General features: G+C 34.0%; 1 protein-coding gene across 1 annotated transcript; it reads right to left on the bottom strand.

Moving 5' to 3' along the window:
• Nucleotides 1-801: 801 nt before the first annotated feature.
• On the bottom strand, nt 802-20,314 carry LOC124105519 (complement factor H-like; the record flags this gene model as incomplete). The annotated part of the gene is given in 9 exon segments (XM_058585105.1): nt 802-1,022; nt 2,183-2,359; nt 3,038-3,211; nt 3,912-4,121; nt 4,617-4,799; nt 16,382-16,558; nt 18,920-19,099; nt 19,204-19,376; nt 20,134-20,314. Coding segments are annotated over 9 exon segments (1,676 nt in total), but the record flags the coding sequence as incomplete, so codon positions are not given.
• Between the last annotated feature and the right edge of the window lie 2,691 nt (nt 20,315-23,005).

The following is a 23,005-nucleotide window of genomic DNA, read 5'->3' as shown; positions in this document are numbered from 1 at the left end:
AAAAAGAAAGGTAGTGGGATAAGCTATCATAGAGATACACTCAAAACCAGGAAGATAAATCAAAATGAAATTCTTTTAAACTGTTCCCTGAAAATAATGGAAGAGATCAGAAACAAGAATGAGAAATAGAGAAAATAAACAAATAAAACAAGAAACAAAAAGCCCAATATTTATTTTAAATATAAATGATCTAAATATACTAGAGGAAAGAGCAAGTAGGGCAAGATAGATACGTAAAGGAGACCTAATTCTGTGGTTTACATAAAACTGACTTCACCATTAGCCAAAGGTAGAATCAAAGTAAAGTGAGAGAAAATAAATTAGGAAAAATTAATTTTTAAAAATAGAAATGGATGATATAATATCTCCATTATTCATTTCCTGAATTCTGAATATTAGAATGCTGATGACCTAATATCCAAACTTATTTTTATAAATATAGTGATTCCCTGGCTGGCCTCAGTCACATATTTTCAAATATACTCTATATACTGAAGATGCCCAAATGTATATTTATATTCTATGATCAGTCTTCAATGACCTATTTTCTGTTTCTCAAAGTAGATATCTCTTGGAGTTATCAAAATGTACTGAGTGTCTTAACATTTAAGATGAGCAATTTTCTCAGATTGTAACTGTTCTATTAATCTGGTTAAATGTGTCTTGAAAAAAATACACCATATTTCTTAGTTCATTTTGCCAGAAAATAAATCTTTAGCAATATCATATTATTTGCATTTGAAAAAAATATAATCCCTAAGAATGACTTGACTTTATTTTTATCAACATATTTTACTCACATTATGTCCTCAAGCAAAGAAAAATTAGAAAATATGATCTTCTATCTTTGCACTGAGGTGGCTCTGTCCAAGTTCCATTTAGACACATCACTTCTACTTCCCCAAATATTTCAAAAGGTTTGATACATTCATAACATACTCTCTCACCAGATGGATACTTAAGCATCTGGTTTGATATTATATTAGCATTTTACACTTTGGGTGGATTCACACAGGAAATATCTGAATAGAAAGAAAAGAAAGTATCTACACCTAGTGTTCATTTTGAGTAGCTAAACAATGAATAAGATTCTGAATACATTTTAAATAGGATTGAAGATTAATAGATACTTTGTCATGAAGAACTTTTCTGATTTTAATAAATTCACATGTAATACAAGGAAAAGAAGATATAGCAATATTTTTTTTTTTGTCAGAGCTAACCTTTCATGCCTTTAAATCTCTTCGCTATCCTTCACTAGAACACTGATAGATATTTTATCCCCTTAAAAGCCACTGAGAATGAAATATTTCCCCTTGAGTTGAGTACAACAAATATTACAAAGTCCATAAGTGCAACATGAATTTTAAAATTCATCAAAAAATAAGAGTAACAAGATTATATAGCATCACTCTTTGGTATACAATTATCTTGCTCTTTAATTAACATTTTAGCCTCTTAAAATAAAAACTGAAAGATGCATCTCTTTAGAGAATAAGTCAAGAATTAAAAACATAGTTTGAAGAATAATTTGTTATTCTTAAAACACAGTTTAAAGATGTTATGTACAACTATAATGCATCAATAAAAGCAAAAAAATTGTTAAATAAATCTTTAAAAAAGAAGCAGATTATCAATTAAAAAACTAAAGATGTGGGAAAGTAACAGAAAAGTACAACTATATTTATATGTTTATATTTATATTTATAGCTTTTTAAATTTATGTATAAGTGCTTTTGGATACTATGATAAACTATGTGTAATTCCTCAGAGAGTTTTAGGTGCATGGTTAGTAATAACAGACTATAGCAATGGTTCCCAAATTGAGGAGTATGTAAAATCCTTTGGGGAACTTGATGAATAATTTCAAGTCATATCTCAAGATTATTTTTTCCAGTAGGCCTAAGGTGACCTCAGGAATTTTCATTTGAATTCATAAAAATCTGTTCAAAATTTGATGCTGCTGGTCTAGGGACCACACTCTGAGAACTCTTTGGTATACATTGAACTGTGAGATTAACCACTATATATTTAATTCCAACCTAAATAATTAGATTATTTCTAATCTTAAACTTACTTTGTCTTGGCCTGAAAATTAACCTATACTCATTTTTAAGAATGGTATAGAAAATTTAATATTTCATAAGACAATATACATAAATTTATAATGCCATCAACATACCTTTGCACATTGGCTTTCCTATCCATTTGCCATTAATACATGTTATAGTATTGGACCCTTCCACTTGGTAAAATTTTGGACATCTGTAAGTCACTTGATCTCCTGACTTATATGATTCTTTCCTTTCTCCTAAAAGCGTGGCATCATCAAAGTTGGGTAAATTAAAACAATCTGTTCCTGAAAGAAAAAAACATGTATTTGTTCACTAAATTAAAAAATATGTAATATTTAATAGTAATATTCTAAAATAATACTTAGCTACCTATAGAACCAATGAGTAATGAATAATATACTTCTTACACCTTGGCAAAATATGATGTTTTGACTTCAATTGAACTGTTCTAAATTTATCAAACATATAAGATAGGAATGATGCTTGAAGAAATATTAGTAGTTCTAATGCTTTAGATCAGATTTTTACATTCAAATTATTTTTTCCCCACACTTGCCACATGTAAATTTATGTATTTCTACTTTTGGCTTCTGCAAATGTGAATTACTTACAATAATTATTTCAAAGTTTTATGAAATATGTATTTTGTAGTGAGATTGGTGATGAACTGAGCATGAGATGGATGAGTAGGGGCCAGTTTTTCTAGGAACAGAGAGAGATAAGAATTCTGAGAATGTATATTAGAGGATGCTAAATGTTTACACAAAATGATGTGACAATGAAACAATTTGGCTCTTACTGTCAAACATTTTTTAATTACTAGGTTATAATTCTCTGCCAGACTCAAGAAACTTCAGGTACCTTGTAAAATTCTAGAATAACAGCTTACTTTTTTATTTGTACCACTTATACTTTGAATGAGGGAATCTATCACACATATTATAAAATTAAATACACTGTACTTATGCATTCTGGTGGGGAAGACCATTTTCCTCCTAAACATTTTATAAATGCAGGTCCATCAATCCCAAAACCTTCAGAACAATTGTAAATAACTTCTTGTCCATATGGGTAACTGTCTAACTCATGAGACACAACACCATTAGGAATGGAAGGTGGAGGTTCACAAGGAAGTCCTAAAAAATAAAATAATGAAAGGATGAATCCATGTTTTACAACTCAGAAATTCAATTTTATAGGTCAATTTTGATATTTCACAGTTTTTGAAAAGAAATAATAATAAATAAGCTATTATAAAGTCACAGAGAATGTGCATAAAGGCTTCTTAAGTCCACCTTTCTCATGTATGTCCACCTCTCAAACTGTAAAAGCATGAGCAAGAAATTGAAATAAAAAATGTTGATGCTTTTAAGAGATCACCAGAGCTTCTCTAATCAACCATGAGTGAAAAACAGAAACATACTCAGAATTAATAACATTGAATAAATTGATGAGATGGATTTACCAAGTATTGTAAGACATCAGAAGGAACACTGTAAGAAAAATATTTTTAAAATATTTAAAATCTTGTTTGCAAAGCAAACACTACAAGTTACATAAATTTAAATTCACTACATGTTATATTCTTTTAAAAAGAAATGCCAAATTAAAAACTCACTCTATAATGAACCAATAAAATTAATAAAAATAGGATTGATTCAATAATGCAATAGTATTTTAATGGCAAAGTATTTAAATGATTAAATACATATGATAATCTATATTATTCTACACCCTGACTTTGACAAAAGCATATTATATTCAATTATTTGTATTCTCAATTATTTAAGTATTTGTATTCTCAAATCAGAATTCGAGTTTTCATGCAGTCCTCACCTATACACTGAGGTGGAGGACTCCATTTGCGCATGTAGCATGTTATCTCATCTTCCTCAGAGGTTGTGAAACCATCTTCACAACTATAATTCAGTTTAGTGCCATGTCCATACTGTCTGGATTCAATTGCTTCTTTCCTTTCTTCTGAAGATCTAGATGGACTAATTCTTCCATGGTCTATGTCAGGTGGTTGAGAACATGAAAGTTTTTCTGTATGAAAAACAGAAATCAAAGGGTCAAAGATAAATAAAATGTTTAAATTAAAACTAAAATCAACCCACTTGAATCAAAGTGTGGAATATGATATGTCAAGAAATTTGTAATGTTTTGAACAACCCACAATAAAAAATTTAAAAAAAAAAACAAACTAAAATCAAATACTGTTTAAGCCTGTCATCAAAACATCTATGCTATCCTCTTGCCCAATATCTCCCTTGATTTGTGTCTCTTATATTATATGAAAAATATTCATAAATAGGAATTTATCTGCTAGTTACATAATATCCCAAAGTGTTGTCCAATTTTGTTGACAGAAATGAAAGATGGTGACTGGTTTATGAACCTAGATCATAACTTACAGTTTTAGGATCAAGTGTAATAGATAGAGAAATAGAAAAGGTCCTCATCTTTTTCATTTACATAAAGCAGAGGGGATTATTAACTTCAACTGAAAGCATGTTATAAAGCAAATTTGACAGTACTGACCAACACAGCGTGGTATTGACTGCCATCTTCCATTTTTGCACACAATTTCTTCTGCTTCCTTAGTCAGATAATTTTCTTTGCAAAGAACAGATACTTTTTCTCCATCCTGATATTTCACTGTGGTTTTCATATCTTCAGCATTGGGAATCTGAGGTGGAGGTGGGCAGAAGTTTATCTCCACTTCTAGAAAATATTAAAATTAGATTTCTTGAATAAAAAATAGTAATTTACATATATTAAAATACTTTACAAAAAATAGAAAATTCAATAACTATGTATCACAAAATGATGATGTAATTATGTTCCATATTTATATATGTTATACTTTTCAATTTGGATGGCAGTTTAATATTACCTATTTTGATGGTCCTCCCATTTCTTCTTTTTTAAGCAAACTTCTTTATTTACAAGAAACTTATTATTTGTAATCCTTAGATAATCTTAACTGATTAATACATTTTTAATCACAAGTATTAAATAAAGTATGCAATGAAGGTGATTTTAGAAATATACATGAACAAATGTATTGGGACTATAATAAAACCCTTTTGAAATCTACCAACAGAAGCTGATTAAAAAGAGTAAAAATTTGCAGTCAGTTAACAAACAATTTGTATTGCTTCTAGATCATTAACCATAATTACAAATAATTTACAGTGTGCCATTTGAAGTTTCAACCTTCCTGAACTTACCATTTAGAAGCACACTCACATTGCCTAGGGGTATATAAATTGAGGGTATATATCCAGTTTAATGACTACACAGTTTAACTGTAATTACACAATTAGTAGGGTATAAAAGACCCCTTTGCAAACTTATATCTCAGTTACCATAAAGCTAAATTTCTCAGATGTATCTTGATGGTTTATAATGTGAAGATGAACTATGTCCCTTTTGACTGGGGGAGGGCTCTGGATGAATCTGAAAGCAATTGGACTTCTGATTTCTTGAGCTTGCTTTCTCCTATTTTACTGTATTTTTTAGTTCATTAAAAGCCTTAGGCAAGTGTACACTAGGAAATACTGTAAATCTTTTCAAATGTGTGTTATGCTGTTAATAGCTCCTGGAGATAGTTTACTGAATAAACTTGATTCATGATTATTATTTACTCCAAGGTTTCTGTTTTTGTTTAAGGCAATATAATCACATTTTATCAATAATGTTTTCTAATTTCTATTCTTAAATATTTTGACATATTTCTCAATGTTTTCATTATATATTTTCATAAATTTATTTTCCTCAATTATTAATAATGTTTAATTATTCTTCCTATTTTCCTTAAGTATGTTCTTTTTTGGCTTCTAGATTGTTTTATATATTGCTTTTATTTTGTTCTTTGTTTTCTAATGTATGTTTTAATGCTATAAGTATATCTGTATTAAATCTGTTCCATAGATTTCAGTTTATACTACAATTACTGTCATTTAATTTAGAGTAATTTTTGGTAGTAAATAATTGATAATGAAGTTGTTTGTTTGTTTTCCAATTTTCCAAATTTGCAAGATGAGCATTCAAGATATCTAGTTAGCACTTTCATTACTTTAATTTTTACTTTTAGTTTAGAGAAAATACTTTAGGAAGTTGATTATTTAAAATTCATCTAGATTTCCTTTATCACACAGATATGATTAGTTTTTTAATGACCTGCCTACCTTAAAAGTAGATAGTGTATACCTTAGGATAAGTGTTTAAAAACTTGGAAATAAATATTTTATAACTATAAAAGGGTTATTTCACAAGTCCAAACAAATGTTGAATATATGTCTAAAAATATCAAAATACCTAAAAAATAGGCAGAAATAAAGAAGAAAAAGGCAAATCCCTAATCCTACATATCAATATTGACACCATTCATGCTATGACTTACTGAAAAAATAGGTAAAGTTTTGAAACAATATGGATAAATTTGAAAACCACTATTCACTTTAACCTTATATTACAACTAGAATATATGCATATTTTTTAAAAAATATTTATTTTTTAGTTGTAGTTGAACACAATATCTTTATTTTATTTATTTATTTTTTTATGTGATGCTGAGCATCGAACCCAGGGCCTCACACACAAGTGCTTTACTGCTGAGCCACAACCCCAGTCCCATATATGCATATTTTTTATGTGAAAATGGAGCTATAAATAAAATAGAGAACATACAGTCGAATTTTTTTTTAAATCATAGTATTGAAATATTGCATAGTTTCCTGAGAACAGAATTAAATAACTACAGTCTGATAAGAATAAGTTATCTACAGAAAATAAATATTTGGAAATGAAAGAGCACACTTCAAAATAATAATTGTTGATCTAAAGGACAAATCACAAGGAAAATCAGAATATATTTCAAAGGGAATACAAATTAAATATAAATTATATAATATATATATATATTATATACATAATTTGAGTTTATAAATAAATACATTTTAAATAAAATAAAATACATAGTTAGATATTCATATACATATTTATATGTCTAACTGTGGGACACAGCTAGGGCAGGTCTTTAAAAAGTGGAAATTTGAAGTTTTTATTTCAAATGTATGGTGATTGAAATTCACACATTAATTACTAACTTAAAATGGTAGCAGTGGTCTATGAATTTAGCTCAGTCATAAAATGCTTGCCTAGTGATGGAGGTGCAAGGCCCTGGATTATATCCCCAACACCATGCACAGAAAAAAATGAATAAAATAAAGGTGAATGGTAATAATAAAATTAAACTCAAAGTCTTTAGAAGGAAGAAAACAATAAACAGAAAACTGACAAAATTAAAAAGAGAGGAGAGAAATTTAGCAAAGCTTAAATTTGAAACTTTAAAAATCTAAATCTGGGGCTCAGGGCCGCGGAGCCCGCGGAGGCTGCTTCTTGGACCCTGCTACTATCAGAGCATACACCAAGCACTAAGAAGCCGAATTCCGGCTCCCGGAACTGAGCCCGCGGGGGCTGCTTCTTGGAGCTTACACTTATAGGAGCTTACACCGAGCACGGAGCGGCCGAGTTCCGGCTCCCGGAACTTCCCTGGACCGGGGCTAGGAGCCCGCGGAAACTGTGTCTCGGTCCGGGTCCTGCTGAGGGCTGGTCAGGACTCACCCATTGCTTGGGTTGCCCGGCAAGGGGAACGAAATGCTGCCATTCGCATAGGATACCAACATGGCAGAGATCTGATGTCAGCAGAAAGCGGTGGAGGAGAGATCTTCATCAATACCAGCGGTGACATAAGCAGTTGGTCTCCTGGTAAGGGGGGTGAGGCTCAGTCACCCGAGTCTCCTCAATTTGTCCTCGAGCCAGAGGGAAGGAGCCGGGCCGCCGCCAGCCCCCGGAGCAGGCCCAGCGGCTCGCCAGCGTGGTGACCGCGTGACCCCAATTGGAGAGGGGGCGGAGCGGAGCCGCCACCCACACCCGCCAGGTGGGCAGACCCACGACCCAGTAGTACATGGGCGTGGTAGGAGGGGCAGGGCAGAGCCGCCCTTCGCGCTTGCAAGGTAAACAGACCTGTGACAGCCTGGCGGGTCAGGCCCAGTGGCCTGCCAGTGTGGTACACACGTCACCCCAACTCGAGTAGGGGCAGAGCAGATCCTTATCCCACGCCCGGATCAGGCCCTGCCGGTGTGGTGGTCACGTGACCCCAATTGGAGTGGGGGCGGAGCGGAACCGCCACCCGTGCCCGCAGGGTGAGCAGACCAGTGGTCAACCTGCAGATCAGGCCCAGGGGTCCGCAGGCGTGGTAGGAGGGGCAGGGCAGATCCGCCGCCCGCGCCTTCAAGGTAGGCAGACCTACAACAGACCGGCGGATCAGGCCCAGGACCTGCCGGCGTGGTACAAACACCACCCTAATTGGAGTAGTGACAGAGCAGAGTCGCCTCCCTTGCCAGGAACAGACCCAGCGTCCTGCAGGCGGGGTAGTCACGACACCCCAATTGGAGTAGGGGCAAAGCAGAGCCGCCACCCGTGCCCGAAAGGTGGGCAGATCTGCGACCGACCAGCGGGACAGGCCCAGTGGCCTGCTGGTACGACAGACACGTCACCCCAATTGGAGTAGGGGCAGAACAGAGCCGCCACCAGCTCCCAGAACAGGCCCAGTGACCTGCCGGCGTGGTAGCCACGACACCCCAATTGGAATAAGGAGAGAGCAGAGCCGCCGCCCGCACCTGCAGGAAAGATACGCAAGCAGTATGAAAAGACAAGGAAAGAAAGGACCACAAGCAATGCAGGTCAACGCAACTTTAGAAGAGGTAACAGCTGCAGCAGATGGAATGTCAGATAAAGAATTCAGGATATACATGCTTCAGATGATCTGGAGTATCAAGGAAGACATTAAACAGCAAAATCAGACAATGAAAGATCACTTCGACAACGAATTACGCAAACAAATCCAGGAAGCAAAGGATCAACTATACAGGGAGATAGAGGTTATAAAAAACAAGCAATCAGAAATCCTAGAAATGCAGGAAGCAATAAACCAACTTAAAAACTCAATGGAGAATACTACCAACAGAGTAGAACACTTAGAAGATAGAACATCAGACAATGAAGACAAAGTATTTCAACTGGAAAAGAACATAGACAGCTCAGCAAGACTGTTAAGAAACCATGAGCAGAACATCCAAGAAATATGGGATAACATTAAGAGACCAAACTTAAGAGTCATTGGGATACAGGAAGGTACAGAGCTCCAAACCAAAGGAATGAGCAGTCTATTCAATGAAATAATACAAGAAAACTTCCCAGACTTGAAGAATGAGACAGAATCCCAAATCCTAGAAGCCTACAGGACGCCGAATGTGCAAAATCATAAGAGATCCACACCTAGACAGATTATAATGAAGATGCCCAACATACAGAATAAGGAGAGAATTTTAAAAGCTACAAGAGAAAGGAAGCAGATTACATTTAGGGGCAAGCCAATCAGGATAACAGCTGATCTTTCAACACAGACTCTGAAAGCTAGAAGATCCTGGAATAACATATTTCAAACACTGAAAGAAAATGGGTTCCAACCAAGAATTGTGTATCCAGCGAAATTAAGCTTCAGGATGGAGAATGAAATTAAAACCTTCCACGATAAACAAAAGTTTAAAGAATTCGCAGCTAGAAAACCATCTCTTCAAAACATCCTCGCCAAAGTATTACAGGAAGAGGAAATGGAAAATAACAATGAAAACCAACAGTGGGAGGTAGGACAGTAAAGGGGGGGGGAAATAATCAAAGAGGAAAACAAACAATGTTTAGTAACAGAAATAAACAAATATGGCTGGAAGAACAACCCATATCTCAATAATAACCCTAAATGTTAATGGCTTAAACTCACCAATTAAGAGACACAGGCTAGTAGAATGGATCACAAAACAAGACCCAACAATATGCTGCCTACAGGAGACGCATTTGATAGGAAAAGACATACATAGGCTGAAGGTGAAAGGTTGGGAAAAATCATATCACTCATATGGACTTCGGAAACAAGCAGGCGTGTCCATACTCATATCAAATAAAATAGATTTCAAGCCAAAGTTAATCAAAAGAGATAAAGAGGGACACTACATACTGCTTAAGGGAACCATACACCAACAAGACATAACAATCATAAATATTTATGCCCCAAACAATGGTGCAGCTATGTTTGTCAAACAAACTCTTCTCAAGTTCAAGAGTCTAATAGACCACCACACCATAATCATGGGAGACTTCAACACACCTCTCTCGCCACTGGACAGATCTTCCAAACAAAAGTTGAATAAGGAAACTATAGAACTCAATAACACTATTAATAACCTAGACCTAATTGACATATATAGAGTATACCACCCAACATCAAGCAGTTACACTTTTTTCTCAGCAGCACATGGATCCTTCTCAAAAATAGATCATATATTATGTCACAGGGCAACTCTTAGACAATATAAAGGAGTAGAGATATTACCATGCATCTTATCTGATCATAATGGAATGAAACTGAAAATCAACGATAAAAGAAGGAAGGAAAAACCATACATCAATTGGAGAATGAACAATAGGTTACTGAATGATCAATGGGTTATAGAAGACATCAAGGAGGAAATTAAAAAATTCTTAGAGATAAATGAAAACACAGACACAACATATCGGAATCTATGGGACACATTGAAAGCAGTTCTAAGAGGAAAATTCATTGCTTGGAGTTCATTCCTTAAAAAAAGAAAAAACCAACAAATAAATGATCTCATACTTCATCTCAAAATCCTTGAAAAAGAAGAGCAAAACAACAGCAAAAGAAGTAGAAGGCAAAAAATAATTAAAATCAGAGCTGAAATTAATGAAATCGAAACAAAAGAAACAATTGAAAAAATTGACAAAACTAAAAGTTGGTTCTTTGAAAAAATAAACAAAATCGACAGACCCTTAGCGATGCTAGTGAAGAGAAGAAGAGAGAGAACTCAAATTACTAGCATACGGGATGAAAAAGGAAATATCACAACAGACACTTCAGAAATACAGAAGATAATCAAAAACTATTTTGAATCCTTATACTCCAATAAATTAGAAGATAGTGAAGGCATAGATAAATTTCTTAAGTCATATGATCTGCCCAGATTGAGTCAGGAGGATATAGAAAACCTAAACAGACCAATATCAATTGAGGAGATAGAAGAAACCATCAAAAGACTACCAACTAAGAAAAGCCCAGGTCCCGATGGGTATACAGCAGAATTTTACAAAACCTTTAAAGAAGAACTAATACCAATACTTTTCAAGCTACTTCAGGAAATAGAAAAGGAGGGAGAACTTCCAAATTCATTCTATGAGGCCAACATCACCCTGATACCTAAACCAGACAAAGACACTTCAAAGAAAGAAAACTACAGACCAATATCTCTAATGAACCTAGATGCAAAAATCCTCAATAAAATTCTGGCGAATCGGATACAAAAACATATAAAAAAAATTGTACACCATGATCAAGTAGGATTCATCCCTGGGATGCAAGGCTGGTTCAATATACGGAAATCAATAAATGTTATTCACCACATCAATAGACTTAAAAATAAGAACCATATGATCATCTCGATAGATGCGGAAAAAGCATTCGACAAAGTACAGCATCCCTTTTTGTTCAAAACTCTAGAAAAACTAGGGATAACAGGAACATACCTCAATATTGTAAAAGCAATCTATGCTAAGCCTCAGGCTAGCATTATTCTGAATGGAGAAAAACTGAAGGCATTCCCTCTAAAATCTGGAACAAGACAGGGATGCCCTCTCTCTCCACTTCTCTTCAACATAGTTCTCGAAACACTGGCCAGAGCAATTAGACAGACGAAAGAAATTAAAGGCATAAAAATAGGAAAAGAAGAAATTAAATTATCACTATTTGCAGATGATATGATTCTATATCTAGCAGACCCAAAAGGCTCTACAAAGAAACTATTAGAGCTAATAAATGAATTCAGCAAAGTGGCAGGATTTAAAATCAACACGCATAAATCAAAGGCATTCCTGTATATCAGCGACAAATCCTCTGAAATGGAAATGAGGACAACCACTCCATTCAAAATATCTTCAAAAAAAATAAAATACTTGGGAATCAACCTAACAAAAGAGGTGAAAGACTTATACAATGAAAACTACAGAACCCTAAAGAGAGAAATAGAAGAAGATCTTAGAAGATGGAAAAATATACCCTGTTCATGGATAGGCAGAACTAACATCATCAAAATGGCGATATTACCAAAAGTTCTCTATAGGTTTAATGCAATGCCAATCAAAATCCCAATGGCATTTCTTGTAGAAATAGAGAAAGCAATCATGAAATTCATATGGAAAAATAAAAGACCCAGAATAGCAAAAACAATGCTAAGCAAGAAGTGTGAATCAGGCGGTATAGCGATACCAGACTTCAAACTATACTACAGAGCAATAGTAACAAAAACAGCATGGTACTGGTACCAAAACAGGCGGGTGGACCAATGGTACAGAATAGAGGACACAGAAACCAATCCACAAAACTACAACTATCTTATATTTGATAAAGGGGCTAAAAGCATGCAATGGAGGAAGGATAGCATCTTCAACAAATGGTGCTGGGAAAACTGGAAATCCATATGCAACAAAATGAAACTGAATCCCTTTCTCTCGCCATGCACAAAAGTGAATTCAAAATGGATCAAGGAACTTGATATCAAATCAGAGACGCGCCGTCTGATAGAAGAAAAAGTTGGCTACGATCTACAGTCGGTGGGGTCGGGCTCCAAATTCCTCAATAGGACACCCATAGCACAAAAGTTAATAACTAGAATCAACAAATGGGACTTACTCAAACTAAAAGTTTTTTCTCAGCAAAAGAAACAATAAGAGAGGTAAATAGGGAGCCTACATCCTGGGAACAAATCTTTACTCCTCACACTTCAGATAGAGCCCTAATATCCAGAGTATACAAAGAACTCAAAAAATTAGACAATAAGAGAACAAACAACCCAATCAACAAATGGGCCAAGGACCTGAACAGACACTTCACAGAGGAGGACATACAGTCAATCAACAAGTACATGAAAAAATGCTCAACATCTCTAGCTGTCAGAGAAATGCAAATCAAAACCACCCTAAGATACCATCTCACTCCAGTAAGATTGGCAGCCATTAGGAAGTCAAACAACAACAAGTGCTGGCGAGGATGTGGGGAAAAGGGTACACTTGTACATTGCTGGTGGGACTGCAGATTGGTGCAGCCAATTTGGAAAGCAGTATGGAGATTTCTTGGAAAGCTGGGAATGGAGCCACCATTTGACCCAGCTATTCCCCTTCTTGGTCTATTCCCTAAAGACCTAAAAAGAGCATGCTACAGGGACACTGCTACATCGATGTTCATAGCAGCACAGTTCACAATAGCAAGACTGTGGAACCAACCTAGATGCCCTTCAATAGACGAATGGATAAAAAAAATGTGGCATTTATACACAATGGAGTATTACTCTGCATTAAAAAATGACAAAATCATAGAATTTACAGGGAAATGGAGGGCATTAGAGCAGATTATGCTAAGTGAAGCTAGCCAATCCCTAAAAAACAAATGCCAAATGTCTTCTTTGATATAAGGAAAGTAACTAAGAACAGAGTAGGGACGAAGAACAGGAGAAGAAGATTAACATTTAACAGGGATGAGAGGTGGGAGGGAAAGGGAGAGAGAAGGTAAATTGCACGGTAATGGAAGGAGACCCTCAGGGTTATACAGTGGAGGGGGTAGAGAGAGAGGAGGGGAGGGGAGGGGAGAGGTGGGGAGGGGGGAGGGTGGATGATGGGAAAGGCAGCGGAGCACAACAGACACTAGTATGGCAATTTGTAAATCAATGGATGTGTAACTGATGTGAATCTGCAATCTGTGTATGGGGTGAAGGTGGGAGTTCATAACCCACTAGAATCAAAGTGTGGAATATGATATGTCAAGAAATTTGTAATGTTTTGAACAACCCACAATAAAAAATTAAAAAAAAAAAAAATCTAAATCTGAATGAGAGAAAATGGAAAAAATAGTGTGTTAAAGTTGGTTACTAAAATTATTAATAAAATTGAAATGATTTGGCCCCAAACTTCCTATGTTGATGCAGAAATGTTCAGAGGTGAAATGATATATGACAGCTCTATCCTAATCAAACAATTCCAGTTTGAGTGGACTAAATGGTAACTGTAGAAAGGTGGGGGAGGTGTGTCACTAGGAATATGCCCTAAAAGGATGTTCACCATCCCTGTGCTCCCCACTCTTTGCTTCCAAGCTATCATGATTTAAGCAATTCTCCTCTGCTATGATACCCTGCCTCATCTCAGGCTCAGAGCAATGGATTTGGCCAACCATGAACTGAACCTCTGAAACTGTGAGCCCCAAATAAACTTTTCCTTCCCTAAGCTGTTCTCAGGTATTTTCATCACAGCAATGAAAAGCTGACTAACAGAAAAATGATAAAGAATCACGATAGAGTACAACATATCAAGAATGTAACAAAGGAGTGACAGATCAGGAATCCTCAATCCTCCTTTTCCCCATAGACACTGGTCAACAATACATGAACCAATTCTCTTTGAGAGAAATCTACAAAGTGGTTGAAAGGCTCTTAATGCCAGGTGAGCCCTAAACAAATGCATCAAAGCCAGTAGGAAAATTCATGTCTTTCCATATCCTCTCCCCCAGCACAGAGCTACACAATTGATAATAAAGTCCAGTTTCCAGACTTTTATTGGGCAAAGAAAGGAAGAGTGGAGCTTGTGTCAAATGCTCTGAATTTTCTGAAATTTTGTGTCAATTGTCTCAAAGTCATGATGCGATGGAATATACTTCAAATGCTCAAAGACATGCCCCCAGTGATGTGCCTCCTCCAGTCATATCTTACCTGTTTTTAGTCACATGCCTATATAAATTCTTTTTAAGCTGGAAGTACAGTACAGTACTTTTAGTCAGTAGTTTTTTCATATTAATAATCCATCAAATGGATTAATCCACTGATTAGGTCACAGCTCTCATTACCTAATCATATCACCTCTGAACATTCCTGCATTTCACACACATGAGGTTTTTTTTGGGACAACTTATCTAAAACATAAAAATAACCAATAAGCCAAAGAAGAAATCAAAAGAAAATTTAGATAGTATCTTGAGACACATGGAAATGAAAATATAACTTGCCCAAACATACAATTCAGCACAGTAGAACTGAGAATTACATCACATCATGTAGGAGTAGAGTTTTTCCTCAAGAATGAAAGATTTAAGGGCTGCAGTTGTGGCTCAGAGGCAGAGCACTCGCCTAGCATACGTGAGGCACTGGGTTCAATCCTCAGCACCATAAAAAAATAAAATATGTATCCATCTACAACTAGAAGCATAAATGTTTTTTAAAAAGAATGAAAGATTTAAGATTTTTATATGTATGTGTGCACACAAACATGTAAAATTCACTGTATTATCAATAAAGAAAATGTATTTAGCACCCCCCAATGATCAAAATTTCTCAGCTAACTAGGAACAGAAAAAAACCCCCTCAATTTGATAAACAGCACCTATGTAAATCCCAAAATAACATGACACTTATGGTAAAATATTGAATGAAGAGTGCTGAAATAAATCAGAACTTTCATAGTAATTGATTCTTTTTCATACATATTGCTTGAACAACTGGCTATCCATACAGAGAAAAAAAACAACCACTACTTAATCTTGTACTCAAAATTAATATAAGGTGATAAAACTAAATTCTAGTACTATAAAGCTTCAGGAAGAAAATGTAAAAGAACATGTGTTCTTCACTGCATGTAAATTGTTTCCTTTTAAAAAATTATCTCAACATATATTATATATAATCAGAGATACGATAAATTATGATATAATTGTGTATTAAGAATTATAATGCAAACATAAATAAATAAATAAATATTACCAAAATAAAATAGAAAAAGAAAATTATCAAGTTAAAATGTATGCCTTACATTTCTTTTTTAAATTGGTATGGCCATACTTCCTATATATTGGTATGGCAGAATTTCAAAACTATTGAAGCTAGTCCTTATAATTATAGAGAAAAAGATATAAAAAACTGAAAGACTAGAATGCTCTTTGCTATTCAATTGGAATTGCAAGTGTCAGTACAACCCAGAATTTTCAAGGCAGATAGAGACAAAAATTACCTTCCAACTTCAAAAGAAATTATATCAACACATAGCTAAATTTTTAAAAAACACAAAATACTACTTCTATAAGTGAGGAAAAATGTAATGAATTTTAGAAAACATTGTACACAAGAACTTACTTGTGCAGGTTGGTTTAGGGTCCCATCGTCCATTGACACAGATTGAATGTTTCTGCTCCAACTTTCCCCTACATGGGTAACTGAAGTTAAAATTATGATTAAATTCATTTTTATTTGATTGATTTGCTTCATTTGCAGTTAGTCTTGGTGCTTGACACTTCTCAAGTTGATCTGTTGCTATAAAATGAAAATATTTCCATGAAAAGACCAATTATAAGAATCAAGTCAATATAAAGTAGCTGGTACAGTCAATGTCAAATGAAATTTTGATTTGTGCCTTTAAATTCTATCAACCAAATTATTCCTGGTCACCACTGCATGAGATGGCATTTATGTCCTATCTTTGAACTATTATAGAGAATACTTGTCATAAAGATATTTTGTACTTTGGTAACTGAAAGAGCACAAGAGACTCATTTTCTCAGAAGATTTGCATACTAAATAGTTATCAAAGAACTAAATTTGGAAAAAATTTTAAAAACACTAGATTTGGTCCCATATTTGAAACCTGTGCAAAAGATTCATATTCATTTGTTTTCCTAATTGCAACCACCACTATATTATCTATAAGCTAGAATCCTTAAATATTAAAATAAAAACATCATCTATGGAAATGTAATATAACAAGTTGTTCATTTAAACATATTTTTGAGAGTAATAACATAATATAATAAAATCTATCTAAAATATATTTTGTAAGACATGAATAGTTAAGCAGATTTGTTATATGATCCGAGAGAGAGAGGAAATACTTGGAATAAGAAATTGTGTGCTTTCATTAGAAGTGTAGCTTGGTGGTAGAGGCTTGCCTGTCATTTCCAGGCTCTAAGTTCAATCCCTACATCATAAAAAGAAAAAGTAAAAAAGAAATCAGGTGCTTTAAAATCATAATCTCTCTTTTTCCATTCTTAGAGTCTTTAAGAAACTATTATGTATACCAGATCATACTATAATCAAATAATATTATAATACCATAACAACAAAATTTTGCTGACTCTGTTATGAGTTCAATAAGTACTACAGAAGCTTTCAATGTACCATATATTTCAATAACTCAGGAAAGATGAGAATTCTTTTTGAAAATGATAAAATGTCTGTATTGGTCTCTGTAAATATTTGTTATTAACAATTTGAAAAGCAGAATCAAGTGAGGATAAACAGAGCAAAGAAAACATCAGTAACTACCAAAGCACAGTAAGTTTGTAAACCAATCTTTAAAAACAAAACAATGAAATGGGAAATTTAAAAGCACATGAGGTACTTGAGAATTAGTCTCATCCTTGGGGCTGGTGCACAGTGTTGAGAAAGGAAAAACAAGAGGTAGAAACTAAAGGAACATCTTTGGTCAAGGGAAACTGTTTGTGCCCTGGATTTGATCGGTTTCTGAAAGGATTTCTTTGGTTTCGGGAGTAAATAAATATATTGAGAAGCATGAAAAGCTAGAGTGGTGGAAAGTACAAAATGAATATTGAAAGGGTAGAATTATAGACCAAACTATGAGAGCTGGAAGGACTTATATGAAGCGGACTATAGGCAGTAAGCAGAAGATGATTCACAGGATGAAAAACTCTGAGATCAGAAGAAATAATAATTGTAGCACAACTTTGAGTTTAATTAAAATGAAAAGTTGAGAGTTTCTGATGCCTAATATTAGTTTTCCTCCCATAAGAAATCAGATAAAACCATTTGTGTATGAAAAAGGACAAGGATGAGGTGAGGTCCAAAAGGATTGAAGACACTTTATTCACAGAAATGTGTTTAGCAAAAAATGTTAATAATCAACATAATTTATTGTTTCATTTGACAAAAACTTAATAAATGCTTCTGTATGTCAATCCATCTTAATGTCATGAGAACAAAACAAAGGTAATTCCTGTTCTGGAGGAACTCTACTCTGTTCTGAGATTAATTATGTCTAGAAATCCAATGAATAAATAAGACTGGATACTCAGGACAGACTTAAAATGAAGGACCCAGGGAAATCTAGGCTTGATCACCAACAGGGAAAGTGTGAAATCAATCAGTGATATTTGATTCCTGGCCCAGCACCAGATATGTAATGTTGCTAAGTTACTACTAACACCTTGTTAACTTTGTAACTGAGAATTTATCCTTGTCAGAATCTCTGACAGAAAAAGATTCTTATAGGAAAAGCTAGTAACAAGTGGGTATTTTGTGGACTTTATTTGTTTTCCAGGGCTTGAAAGACAGAGTGCCATATAGAACAACAATAATATCTATGTAAAATACTTATATTTTTTGAAAGTAATATTCACATTTTAATCATGTGATTAAGTAAAATCTAGCTTTACACTTATAAGGTAAATAATATTAATAGGGATAGAAACATTAATAAATTCTATCACTACTTTTATTTATTTCTTCTGGAAACTCATATTAAATGCTGAGCAATAAAATTCATTATAGTTAAGACTAGACTTTTTTCAAGAATATCTCTAATTTTATGAATAGATTGCAAATATCTTTTCCACAAAACTTAAACTTCATTAAGTGTGAATTTGAGGAGGGCAGTCTTACCAACACACAGAGGAATTTGGGTCCACATTCCACTAATACATGTAATTGATCTGTCTCCAATCATTGTAAAGGTTTCTGTACAATTGAACTCCACTGAATCCCCATGGTGATAAGGAGGGTCAGAAGGCTGGGCAAAGCCATGGTCAAGTTCAGGTATAGCTCCACATGTTCTCTCCTCCTCTATATAAATTTCACAAATACATGTTGATAATGAAGACACAGTATGTATGTTTAAATAAATACAAAAATATTTCAGTTTAAATTTAGTATTTTTAATATATTACCAATACATTTTGGCAAGGTTGTCCACGTTCCATCAACACATTGAATTTTATTAGGTCCCTTCATCAAAAATCTAGGATTGCAATTATATTCTACTACTACATTGTGTCCATATTCTTCTTTCTTTGTTTCTTTAACTTCCCCATTGAATAGTGGAGGAGGTGGACCACATGATCTGTAGTAGAAACAATGGTTAATGGTTAAATAGTCTATCTTGCACGTAAAAAAATCCAGAAAAATGGAGAGAATTCTTTTTTAATTTATTATTTTTTCATATGATTAATTGTAAAATTCTTAATTAAAAATAAATTTTTACATTATATTCATATTTCCAAGTTGGATTAATTCTATTATAGTAACATTGGAAATATTTTAAAGCTTTGAATATTTTCAATGATGTAGATATTTTGAAGATACATACAAACTGTTAGCAAATGTGGTTGTGTAAATTATATTAATTTTTAATTCTATAGTAACATTTTACCATAATTTTTTGAGAAAGTATCATCAATGAGACAAGCATTTGATCAACATCTTTAACTGATTTTCTAATGTACTCCATTGAATTAACTATAAACTGTTTAAATATTGTTTAGATATACTCTATGAAACTTGAGAGAAGTCCTGTACTATATAATATGTCCAGTATTAATGGTAGCAGTGTAGGAAAAATGGAAAGTAACAAAGTAAATCTCTCTAGTCTCAGCCACCATATTTGTATGTATGAATACTCCCAATACATATTTCAAGAAATAATTGGTGATTAAATTCTTAAATAAACTAGTTGTGCTTTCTGCCACATAGCACATATCAACAACTTCATTAATTAGATTACAGATACAGTGGAAGCCAATAAAAAATTAATAGAAGAAAGAAAAAAAGGTTTATATTTAATATTCTAATCATCATATTTACAACAGAAAGATAAATACTCACCTTTACATGTTGGGATATCCGGGGACCATCCAAAATGGTAGCATTGTACTGAATCTGGTCTAACTCTTGTAAGTCCTGATCGGCAGGAAAATTTCAACAAATCTCCAACTTTATATTTATCTTTCTTGGGATCAGCCATTAAGAATTTTCCCATTTTGGGAATCCTGCATTCCCTTTCTAAAATAAAAAATAAAATGATTTAATAAGAATATATAATTAATCATTGACAAATTACATTTTACATTGTCATTTTAAAATGAGGTAGGTGTTCAGTGATGCATATACAGGACAGTATCAGACAAATCCTCTTCCTGGAAAAAATGTTACAGATTAGTTTTATTCACTGCCTAAATTTACTCATCTAGGACTCTGAGAAATATGGTGATATTGAATGGCAATATATCTGTCCTGAAATTTAACTTGCAAATTCAACTAGTTTTCACTGAATCTGGCTTATTATTGATATTTGTAAAATTTAATGTCATATTCCCTTAAAACACGGAATTATTCTCATATTAAATCAACCTGCTTTGTATAAATTTTAAATTGTACATTTTTTTAAAAAACTGGCTTTTCTGTTTAATATAATAGAGAAAATAGATTATATTAAAAAGCATCTCTAATGTATTTGAAGTTAGAGTAACATTAAAAAATTATATAATTAATATATTACAAATAAAGAAAACAAACTAAGAAATAGTTCAAAGTCAAACTGATAGGTGTCTTGAATCCTTACATTAATATTCAATTATTTTATTATAATTTTTATTAATGATTATTAATTATTTTAATTCAAATGTGGAATACTGTATAAAATTCTCTCACATTTTTTAATTTTTTAAAAGTAGGTAACACTAGCAAATAACATTGAAAAATCATTTTTCTTATTTGGAATACCTCTTCCTTACAAATTCATAAAATCGAAGGCTGCAATTATAAAATTAGAACCATGGTAGAAAGAAAATGCATACTATCAAAATTCAAGTGCCAAAACATTTATAAATTTAAATGTACAATAAAAACTATTTTTAAGAATAATGCTTCAAAAACTAAAAGTTTTTTCTGTGGGGCTGGGGATGCAGCTCATGCTTAGCAGGTGTGAGGACCTGGAATCAATCCCCAGAACCCCAATTAATTTTGTAATTCTTTTGAGTATTGCAGATTACTTGAGAAAAAAAACTACACTTGAATGAGAGTCACTGGGATTCCACTCCTTGAATTATATTACAATCGTCTACATTAAAGTCATTTTGTCTTTGGAGGGGGTTTCAAGATGGAAGACTAGAGAAGCCACTCTTGTGGCTGCCCAAGGCATGAAACCAAGAAAGCAGACAGGTAGCTTCTTAGCAAGGTGGGTGTACAAAAAAATAAAACAAAAAAGTTGGGGGGGGAGGCTTTATTGGAATATAATGCTGGACATTCAAGGCAGATCAGGGACTCAGAGGTTGTATAAAATAAAATAAGGAAGAAATCCCCAGCTCCACAGCCACTACCACAGCTGGAAGAACCAGCCACAGTGGTCCCTCCATGACCAAAGTGGAGTGATAAAGGAATTAAAGGAGCCCACATTTGGGGTAGACTTGAGGCTTGTCTAGATATAGAAAGTTTAGAGATCAAAGACACTGCCCAACTAAACTGAATGGGGTGCTTCACAGTATGCTTGTGTAGGTAAGAAGCCACCATCTCTCCAGACTTTATGCAGAGGACAGAGTTAAGAACCATTTTGCAGCCATGGTGTGGTGGCCAGCAGCCAGGAGAGCTGATTCCTGAAAAACCCGAGTTTGTCCCAAAATACAGGCCTAGAAAACCCACACTCATGACATAAAGTGTGTCTAAGTGACCAGGAGAAAATCAAATGTGGAGAGAGGTTTACACAGAGGAGAACTGGTTGTGGAAACCCAATTGGCTTTCCCCCTCTCCCTCTAAACATACTGCTTTCAGAACCAACTAGAAGAAACATGCCTAGCTAGGAATTCAAAAGGGTGAGGTGGGAGAGAGTGGGTTTGGAGACTGAACCCAAGACCAGGAAGCATGGAATCAACAGGTGATGTAGTGGACTTAATATTGGCTTCTCACCCACATGAGTGGAACCCAGGGGAGATCCCTGGGGTGCAGTCTTCCAATATGGATTGACAATTGCTGATCCCTGGAGGTGCATGATTTAAAGTCTCCAGACCAATTGGCATTCAGTGAAGAACCTAGAGACCCACCTAAATCTAAAGCCCTCCTTCAGGAGTTCCACCTATGGGATTACCTCTCTCTCCCCAGCAATCCCACCTAACACTGCTGAGAAGGGAAGCTAAGAATCTTTTGAACTCCAGCAAACACAATTGTTAATTTTTCTTTTTTTTTTTCAATAGTTAAAATAATACATCTTTATTACATACTAACAACATTATTTTTTTCTTTTTTTATTATTAGTTGTTCAAAACATTACAAAGCTCTTGACATATCATATTTCATACATTTGATTCAAGCAGATTATGAACTCCCATTTTTAATTCATCAAGATCTTTTTTTCCCTTTTTTTCTTTGTTAAATTGTGACCTTGAGTTATTCATGGACATTTATACATATTCATATTTGTTGTTTTTTCCTCATTTATAACATTTTTGAAACCAGTTACTTTTCATGGATCAGTATTTTGAGGACTAGGATGTTTGATTACTATATTTCAGTTTTGTTTTGTATTCTTTTAATTTTGTTTTTAATTTAAAAAATTTTTACCTTATATATGTATTTTTTCTCACTTATCTGTTTCTTTTTATTTTCTTTCTCTCTTTTCTTCTGCTAACAGCCAATCTCCATTGTCCTCCCTTCCACTCTTAAATTTTTACTTCTATCTTCTCTCTTCCTCCCTCATAATCA

The sequence above is a fragment of the Marmota monax genome, unplaced genomic scaffold (assembly GCF_021218885.2).
Source record: "Marmota monax isolate L192 unplaced genomic scaffold, Marmota_monax_Labrador192_F-V1.1 WCK01_AAM20220418_F8-fsc00250, whole genome shotgun sequence".
Taxonomy (NCBI): Eukaryota; Metazoa; Chordata; class Mammalia; order Rodentia; family Sciuridae; genus Marmota; species Marmota monax.
Note: the sequence above shows the minus strand (reverse complement) of the source record. Positions and strands in the feature narration are given on the sequence as shown.